Raw genomic sequence first — 10,117 nt, 5'->3', positions numbered from 1 at the left:
ACTCACCCAAACAGCCACTGGAACGAAGAATGAGGAGTGAGAACAGCAAATGTTGATACTGGCTGTCATTAGTTTGTATACCTGACCAATAAAGAAGTTGAAGCAGTAAAGAAATTCAAGTTTTTTTGTGGTTCTTGATCTTCAGTTAAGTCTAAAGGGGGATTCTTTGTAGACTGAGCAGTTCAGTCGTTTCCCTTAGTGGTGATAGGTATTGATGGTGTCTGGTATCAATATAATTGAGAGTTAGCTTCAATAAGGATTAAGAACGGGCCACCAACAGACAGCATCAACAGGTCTCATGTAGGACTGAATTCTCTGCATGTTTGACTTTAAACCCACACAATGAGCACAGGAGGTGACTTTATGTAAAATAATATATTTATTACTAAACTAAAGCACACTCAATATTCAGGTAAATGCAAATGAATATGGTACAGTATATACAAGAGGTATACCTATGAATTGTGATGAATCAATGGCAACAGGAATAGATGATCATGTGAACATGCAATACTGATAATTAAACCCATATTTCAGCAGACATGGAAGATGAGCAATAGAAGACATGAGTCAGCAACGATAGTAATAAAGGGGCGACAATATAACTATCTGGAATGAATCTTTGAATAACAGAATAGTTCGGCTACTATATGACTACAGGGAGCCGTAATAAAGTGTGATGTGTGTGTGAAGTGTGAATGTAAGTGGAATAACTGTGTGTGATGTGTGATATGATGCCCAGCGGACAATGACCATACAAACGACACCTGCAGATGTCCGGAGGGAGATGAAGCACGCTGAGGCCGGGAGTCTGTGAGGAGTCTCGGCTCGACGAGGTGCTGGAGGTTGAAGATCTGACGTCTGCTCAGTTGATCTCAGCAGGCCGCAACAGAGTGAAGCACGCAGGCTGCTGGACAGAGGGATGTGGGTCTCTCAAGGTGAACGCCGACCCACTCTGGAGGTTCTGATGATTCTTCAGAGTTAAACTCAGCAGGATAGCTGGATAGCGAGGTTGCAGCAGGCAGGACACACAGGACACACAGACACACGTGCTGGCGTGTGTGTGTTGTGTCAGGCAGACAGGCAAGGCAGCAAGACTCTCTTCACTGTTTCGGATGGAACTGGCTTTCTACTTGGCTTGTAGTGATGATGATGCAGTTGAGTCCGTCTTCGGAGACAAACTTTGGAACAAAGCTGTTGTCAGACTCCGTTAAGCACGCGTGTCGCGACCACGTAAAGTGCATGAAGTCCACATTGGACAGTGTTGCATGTGGTTTTGTTGTGATCAGTTGAGGGGTGTGTGTGTGGGCTGGCATGTCTAGTGTTACAGCGGGACAGATCTCATTACATATGCATAAAACATTGATTTTGGCTCCCAGATCTATCCACTGTGATTGACCGTCGTAACATTGACATTATTAAACTCAGCACAAATTCCTGAACACTTTGATATCAAACATGGCTATCTAAGCCCCATGTAAAGATAAAGAAATTGAATAATACAAATAACTATTATATAAAACATCACAGTTACACATAAAATTAGGGATTTACATTAGAGTCCACCACAATGTGATACCCAAGGTTTCAAGGATCAAGGATCTGTTATCAGGGAAGAGGCTCACACAGGATGCAAAGGGCCTTTCCAGATGTGAGATGACAATGATGATGTGGTGGAGTTACTACACACTGCACTCTGACAAATAAAAATTGTTTTTATTTGTTGTTTTACATTCTGTATTTTTTTAAACACTTACATTCCTGCTGTTGCCCCTCAGGGATAAATAAAGTTTTTGAATTGAATTGAATGGCTACATTTCGATCAGATAGCTGATATTCTGGGGCATCAGCAGTGGGACACGCTGACTGGACGATATCTGATTTTTAAACCAATATATCAGTCGATGTTACGGGTTCAAATTCTGTTCATAAAATTTACTGTCTGTCTCTCTTGCATCTTGCCTGCTACTTTCCACTGTGTATTATCTGGTAAAACAGAAATCATATAGAGATGATCTTATAAGAAAAAGAAACGTTGCAATGTTCAATAGTTGATCTTGTCTTAAAATTGTGGACATTTATATCAGTCAGATGTCTTTTTTACAGTGAAGAAAGATGATAATTTAATTTTCAATAATGTTAAATGTATTGGATTCTCATTTAAAATGAAGGGGTTGGAGATTGATTCCATGTTTCCATGACTTTGTTTATAAGTGATAATCTTTTTCACTGTGTAAAATATTCTGTCTGAAACTTAAGAGTAGAAATAGATGGAGGGAGAGAATCTCAAATGCAGCGTCCATGACCTGTCCCCACATTTCATTTCACACTCACATTTCAGGCATTTAGCTGATTTTCTTACCCAGAGCGACTGATGATGAGTGAGCAGGTAGAGGTTCAGTGTCACATGGCTGTAGCTGGACTCCAACCTGTGGCCTTTCCCTTACAGGACGGGCGCTCTAACCACTGAGCACACATCTCCATCTGCTTCCAGTCATCTGCTCATTCAGACACTGATGTACATTAAAATTTATAAAACACGTAGTTCTGGTTCTGTGTTCTGATTTGTTGAGTCATGTTCACAGCTGCTATAAAATACCTGATAACAAGCACAAATGTGACCCATTAACAGTGACTTCAAATATTAATATTCAAACTGGAAATCACCACTCATACCGTTACTAAGTCTCCTAGCAGACACTTTGTTTAGCTGCTGGTCAGGAACTATATTGGTTGGTAGAAGAAAGAAGCCACGCCTAAAAATGCCTCATAGCTGTTCTAAAATCAGTGTAAAGCATGACCTCTTGTGGCTTATGAATCCAGCTGCTGTATTTTTATTAATAGCCCAGAGACCGGGCCTGGTGCTGAGGTAGGTTTGAATTTTCAGATGAAAGAAGCAGGAAAATAGCTGACAAGGCAGAATGCTTTGGCTTGATTTCAACTGTCACTTACCTAACCCCAACTAACTGATCCTTACCTGATTTTCCTTTATTGCCTCAGAATGCTATTTCTTAGTTTTTATGAAAATGTTTTGTAAAAGTTTTCAAAATACAAAATGTATGTATTTCTTACATTAAAAACTAAAAAGAAACCAAACTTCAGATCTGATAAAAACTGCAGTGAAAGGTCAAATGTATGGAGAAGAGAGTAAATTCAGAGGGTCTTGTTATGAAGCCAGATTTATGAATATATAAATTGATGAGAAATGACAAAAATGTAAAACTGAATATGTTTCATCATGCTGTTATGAGTCTTGTTGCTTTTTGTTCACCAACCTCCTCCCCAGTTCCACTAGATCTGCTTTTATTTACTTTATTACTTTACGTGATGTACTCCCTGAGGTCTAATGTGCAGCAGAGAGCCATGAAAGCAGATCTATTCCTCCAAAACCAAACTTATTGCTGTCATGCATTTATAAACTTATTAATATAAATACGTGAGTTGTCCTGACTGAACTGCGCTACTGTATTACAGCAGCCCATAGCCCAAATCTATGATATACAGAAACACAAGAAATATCCATTCAAATGGCATCACTTTTATTCATAACAGATCTATTTTGTCTCTATCAGACCAACACTGCTGCTTTTCCTCTGTTCTAAAAGGCCGATCGTCTAACTCTCCATGACATCAGCTGGAAAAAACAAGAACTGGAATTTAGGATTAAGCTTTTTAAAATATGATTTTATTTCTGATTTTATCTTTCAGCCTCCATCTTTGAAATACTGAGACGGATGTGTGATCATATTGTAGTTTTTGTGGATGAGAGAAATATTCAACTCAATTCAGCTATGTTGATTAAAAGTTAGCTGACTGTCAACAAGAATTGGTTCAACAGACTATCAGACAGGTATTTTCAGTCGACTCTCACAAACTGTTCGACACACTATCTATTTATGTTAACTGCCTGTGAGTTGATTGTGAAGTATTCTCGCTCAAATTACTATCAGTAGGATGTTGGTAGACTGTCAACATCTTCCGTTGAGGTTAGGGTTAAGTTTAGGCACATAAAGGAACTTGGTAAAGGTTTGGGTTAAGGTTATGCTTAGGTTTAAGGTTAGACACATGACAGTTTGTTAAAGTTAGGGTTATAGGACAGTAAGACAATTGACTCATAAAATAATTTCATATGTAGGAATGTGTTTCTCAGTTGATGAAGTCTGTTGATTAACACTTGAGACGCCCCTTATAGTCCACTAGTGGTGGGTTGAATGCATGTAGCTTGTCTGTTGAGACAAATCTTGTTGACAGTCAACTAACAGTGGACGATCAAAATAAGGTCTCACATAACAAGGTATGGGCCAAAATGTAGTTTTTTTTTATTTATTTTTTTATCTCAGTCAGTAATAGTTGAGTCATTGGTATTGATCAACAATCCCATCAACCTGCTGCAGATAGATTACGGTCATTTTGTGCTGTGGATCAGTAAAAATCGTATTTATTGTTTAGTTTCAGTCAATGTTTCAGTATTTTAACTATTCTTGATCTGGATCTATTCATCATTAGAGGCGTTCAGTCTCCACTCACACTAAGGAAATGCTCAGTGTTTCCTGTTAATCACTCACCAAGATTCATCCACCACAGTTCACAGTTCACAGTATTTTACTTTAGCACTAGCATCATGTTTTATATCCCTTGGCTGTAGCTCATGTAGTTATTATTAACATTAGTCCTATTGATATCAGTGACTATAAGCCTTTGATAGATTGCAATAAACTGCAGTAAAGCAGTTACAGAGTTCAATCGTACACAATATTGACAGTTAATAAATTAATTGAAGTTACAAGAAGCAAACTGTTGTCACTATCTAGTAAATAATTATTTGAAATTCATGTGAGTTTCCTTGTTGTTTCTGTATATAAGTGCTCTTTTCTCCACAGCTTTCCAGAACCTACAGACACTCAGCTGAAATATTCACTCTAGCAGGTGAGACTTTTGGGTTACATGCATCTTAATAGGGGAGTTTTTCATCAGAGCTTGTGTTTGAATAACTGCTTATCCAGTCTGCTACTTTCACTCAAGGAGTTGAAGTCGATTCTCTGATGTGTTTTCTAATGATTTTCTGATTCTTTGATTTTCATTGCAGGAGTCCAGTTCTCCACTATAAACAATGCTGACCATTTTTCTTCTCTGCGCTCTGTTCGCTCTGAGCGGTGCAACAGGTGAGACTCACCAACACACAGAGCCTGTCTCCCCCTTTTAGACTCATAGTTTTTATGCTTATTCACACATGATGAAATCAAGGAGACAACAAAATCAGAGTGATGATGCATATTGAGTGTTCAAAAACTGTAATTGAAGGTCAAAATTTGTCCTCCTTCACTGCTACACAAATCCAGCTATCCAAACAAGTTACACTGACTGACCTAATGGAGACACAATAATTAATAGTTTAAATTTTTAAATCAAATGCGAGACACCACTGGTCCAATTTTGAAGAAACTTGCAGAGATGATGCATTTTGTTCTGGTGTTTAAAAAAAATCACTGATTGACCTGGTGGTGGTGTAATTAAAGGTCAAAATTTGATGCCTGTGTTATTTATGGGGGACAATATGTTTACTTGTTATTGTTGTTGTGTTGTTGCTGCTATTTCTGCTAACACTCATCTTCTCTTACCTTAGAGCCCCAGGTGGAGACCAGAGCAGAGCAGCACCCCCCTCTGGATAAGGTCGTCTCTGCAGCTCATGGTACAGTCTCTCCTCATGTTATTATTAGTAATACTGTATATTTACACTACCTCATGTATTAGAGGTCTAATTTACCACGAGGCTTCAGTTTTAGGTTTTTTTTTCCATTCTTCACAAAACATTGAAGTGGTTTGAACCCTTTCCATGTACTAAACATACTGCATTCAATATTAAATCCCTTGTCACACAGATTCTTCTGTTAAACAGCACTATTGAAAGCCCACCTGTGGCACAAAGGGCTAAAAATGTAATTTTCTGTTCTTGTGCAGATTCAATGTTAAAACAGTAAAATGTGAGAAGGGTAGAGGATAGAGGAATTAAAAGAAGTAGCTCTGGTAGATAGTTAACTGTTGGTCTACTTGTCTTCTGCTGCAGATCCAATGGAGCAGATGGCTGCTGTTGAGCAGAACATGCCTCTAGGTAAGAGAGGATAGCTTGGACAGAGACTTGAATTCATCCAACACCAAAACATTCAATTAAAAGATAATGAAAGCAGGAGGCTGGCATGATGGTTAGAGAGGCTGCCTTCAAGGTAAAGAGATGCTGGTTCAATTCCCTGTAGGGATAGTGCACAATACTGCTGAAGTGCCCCTGAACCCATATATATATACTGATCTGCTCAATGGATGTTGAAAACTGATAACCATCAAATAAATACTGTGATACAACACTACAAGGATTGCAGTTGTGGTTGCATCTGTCCTTGTAAAACTAAAAAGAACAACACACCTACATTTGAGACTAGTTCCCAGTTTCCCAAAAGCATTTTAGCAGTAAGATAATATTTTTCCATTGGTTTTGACTAGAGCTAAATATAATATATACATATACATTCATATATATATATACATATATACATAATATATACATTTAGGGAAACCAGGCCTTGATCATCAGTTAATGAGTCCACACTTTTCTCTTCCAGAGGAGAGGCCAGAGGAGCTTCTGGCTGAGGAGGCAGGAAGGCTGGAGGAAGAGGAGGCTCAGGCTCAGGAGGCGGCAGGATCAGAGGAGCTGGGTGACGGTGTGGAGAGCAGGAGCGTCTGTCCGTCAGGCTGGTCCCAATATGGATCCAGATGCTTTGCCTTCATCAGCAGCCCAAGCACCTGGGTACAGGCAGAGGTAGGGCCTGAAGGGGTTAATTCCCAAATGCTATAAATCCACTTGAAATATAACGGCTACCTCAGTATTTCCTTACCTAATATTACCTCAATAAATAAGTATTGTTTTATACTCAAGTGATATTTTGTGAGTCCAGTGATAGTTAGTGGTAACTACCACCCTGACAAGAATAAAATCCTGAGGGAAACACTGAATACTTGTACTTTTTTGGCATTCAAATTGTTAAATTTCAAGATATTGAATATCAGCACAACATATCGGATATCTGCTTGACTGACTGTTGCCTTCCTCTGAACAGCCAACTTTACAGCTGGAATACGGAAGTTTGCAGTCAGTTTTGGAAGTGCAGACTCTTGTTGAGGCCAAACTGTGTCTTTCTGCATTAAGAGCGGTTTCTCTCTTCTTTTACAGCGCCATTGTTTGCACTTTGGTGCCAACCTTGCCTCCGTCCACAGCTTTGAGGAGTACCATTACATCCAGGAGATCGTGAGGAGGAACACTGGTGGTTTCCCCCGAACCTGGATCGGTGGCACTGATGCCTTTCAGGTAGCAAACTCATCAGTTTACTCAGATCAATCCAGACATGTGTTGAATGTGTTTCCTGTCAAACACGCCTGTATGGAAAAAAGAAAAGATTTTGGCAGCAGAAGCCTCAGGCTAAAGTGTGAAGTTTTCAAATGTATTTATCCATCTTGTGTCATGCAAATACACCCAGGAGTCTCATGCTCTGTGTAAATTCAGATCTGACCCCTCAGCTCTTAAACTTCAGTCTCAGAGTGGTAGCGCTCATTTAGGATCGTTTCAGTCTTTGAGTTGTCTGACAAATATAAAAAGATGAAGACAGGAAACAGATCTTCTCAGCCTCTGTCCCACTTACCTATGAGACTAATGACAGCTTCAATTCCCTCCATTCAAAATGCAAATCAAAAGTGCAGTTCACATACCAATGATAGAGCCTTCATTCTCTGCACAGACTGAATAGAAGAACCTTTTTATGGGAAAAATTGTGAAGTTCTTAAATTCTTGAGAAAATCCCCTTCCTGAATGGAATGAATTGAAAGTAAATTGACCTTGGTGCGTATTGTCCTTTCCACCAACATTTATTCTGCAGATGCATTCAAATAAAACTCATTGGCCAGTCAAGTGGATTTAGATATAGATGGTGTCTCTTGAAGCAGGTTGAGGTGTGATACATCAAATTTACAGTGCACTATGCAAAATACATCAGGCAATTTCAACACCTACAACTTTGTGCAAGTTACCAACAATAACAAGTGATTCAATTTCTCTGTTAACAGAATCGCTTGTGGTTCTGGAGCGACGGCTCCAGGTTTGACTATCAGCTCTGGAACAGTGGAGAGCCCAACAGCTATAAAAACAGAGAACACTGTGTGGAGATGAACTATGGAGGTAGAATAACAAGCACACTTCTCTAACATCTAGTGTCACAACACATTTTTGGTTTCATCTGATATAAAAACTGTCTCTTCTGTAATTTACAGACGAGGGACGCTGGAACGATGTGACATGTGGATATCAGTTTCCCTTTGTTTGTGCAAAAAAGCTGAACTGTTAAACCTCAACCCAAACATCCACTGAAACCAAGGATGAAGAGTGACAACAGCAAATTATGACACTTTTATTAGTTTGTATAGCTGACCAGTATAGATGTTAAAACAGTAAAGAAATTCAAGTATTGCTGTGGTTCTTGATCTTCAGTTAAGTCTAAAGGGGAATTTTTTTGTAGACTGAGCAGTTTTGCAGCGTTTCAGAGCACTCAAACTTTATATTCTGTAATTATAGTATTTTTATTTAAACACCTACAGTCCTGCTACATTCCAATCATTACTTGAAAGCATGTGATAGCTGATAGTCTGGGTCATTGGCAGTGGGACACACTGACTGGCAGATATCTGATTTCTTTAAACCAATATATTGGTCAATGTTATTGGTTCAAATTCTGTTCATAAAATTTACTGTCTGCTTCTTTCACATCTTTCCTGTCACTTTCCACTGTGTATTATCTGGTTGTTGAATAAAAGTTGATGGAGTCAGAGGTTCGTCTTATTTGAGTATATATTTATTAAAGGAGATTCTTGCAAGAGGAAGAGATGCACATGTGGCATTGAAAGTGTATGTATGCAATAGTGCTGCACTATTTCATTCCTAAACATACACCCCCGCCCCATGTTCCTTTTTCATTTTATTTGGGATTTATATGGCTAGCCAAGGCAGTCAGAATTTAGAATGCAGACATGGTGAGGTGAGCTCGCGCTGGTTTGTCAGTTGGCAGTTATCAGCAGAGAGAGAACTATATTACCAGCTACCAGCCGACTCACTTCACCATTTAATTGTTATTTTCAGGTCAGTAAAATGTCACCAAGTACCTTGATACAACAATAGTAATGTATGTAAGCTAGCCCAACTATTAATTATGCTCTTATTTGGAAATTTAGTGTTTTGTGGTAAGATACCCAAAATAGCCGTTGGTCGCTGCCGCAGCTAGCAAACGATCGCTATTTGCCGGTCGTGTTGCCACTTCAAATAATATTTGGAGTTAAATGTAGGGTTGGGTTGACTCACCGGCATGTGTTACTTGTTTGGGTTTGTGTGTACTGTTCTATTGGATGATTTTAACTTGAAGGGAAGCCAGAGTACGGGTTCGTTTTGGCGATCGCTGACGCTAACATCCGATCAGCTGTACTAGCGTTTAGACCGTCGCCATGGTAACAGGGCGCAGGGCGGACATCCGTTGTAAATACGTAGTGAATCAGTTTTTATGAATGAAAGTGTAGAGTAACATTGTTATTTATTTCTAGAAACATTGTTACATTAGAGAATGATCATTTTGGGATATTTTATACAGAGAATGAATAGGTTAGTGTATTTCAGGGATGTTTTATGAATCTAATGTAATTATAATTTTCTATTGTTGTTGATATTTTGATTATTTCTGTATTAGTAATCACAATGATTTGTACAGTATTTGTTTGTCAGTTGGCAGTTATCAGCAGAGAGAGAACTATATTACCAGCTACCAGCCGACTCACTTCACCATTTAATTGTTATTTTCAGAATAAACACCATTCACAAAATATGCCACTCTGAGTCCAGTTCTGAGGTTCATGAGTGCATTTATGTTATGGTGATTTGGCTTTTGCAGACAACAAAATGGAGATACTACATTTGATTACCACAATGACACTGACCAAAACCACAAATCCTATGATCAAGGGCCGAAAAATTAACCACAATTTCGGTCCTAGAGTCAACTTTATCCAATCTATAAAATCCCATCCTAACACA

General features: G+C 38.9%; 1 protein-coding gene across 1 annotated transcript; it reads left to right on the top strand.

Moving 5' to 3' along the window:
- The first annotated feature begins 5,110 nt into the window (after nt 1-5,110).
- On the top strand, nt 5,111-8,387 carry LOC139918875 (ladderlectin-like). The gene is made up of 7 exons (XM_078290183.1): nt 5,111-5,162; nt 5,624-5,689; nt 6,065-6,109; nt 6,615-6,811; nt 7,223-7,357; nt 8,110-8,221; nt 8,314-8,387. The coding sequence occupies exons 1-7, from the start codon at nt 5,111-5,113 to the stop codon at nt 8,385-8,387; spliced, it is 681 nt and encodes a 226-aa protein (XP_078146309.1).
- The last annotated feature ends 1,730 nt before the right edge of the window (nt 8,388-10,117 follow it).

Source organism: Centroberyx gerrardi, chromosome 19 (genome assembly GCF_048128805.1).
Source record: "Centroberyx gerrardi isolate f3 chromosome 19, fCenGer3.hap1.cur.20231027, whole genome shotgun sequence".
NCBI classification, from domain to species: domain Eukaryota; kingdom Metazoa; phylum Chordata; class Actinopteri; order Beryciformes; family Berycidae; genus Centroberyx; species Centroberyx gerrardi.
The sequence above is the reverse complement of the archived record's forward strand: the minus strand, read 5'-3'. Positions and strand labels throughout refer to the sequence as shown.

Coding starts and splice junctions, on each gene's coding strand:
- LOC139918875 (XM_078290183.1), top strand. CDS start 5,111: ATGCTGACCATTTTTCTTCTCTGCGCTCTGTTCGCTCTGAGCGGTGCA. Junction 6,110..6,614: donor TGAGCAGAACATGCCTCTAG/GTAAGAGAGGAT, acceptor TTTCTCTTCCAG/AGGAGAGGCCAGAGGAGCTT. Junction 7,358..8,109: donor GTGGCACTGATGCCTTTCAG/GTAGCAAACTCA, acceptor CTCTGTTAACAG/AATCGCTTGTGGTTCTGGAG.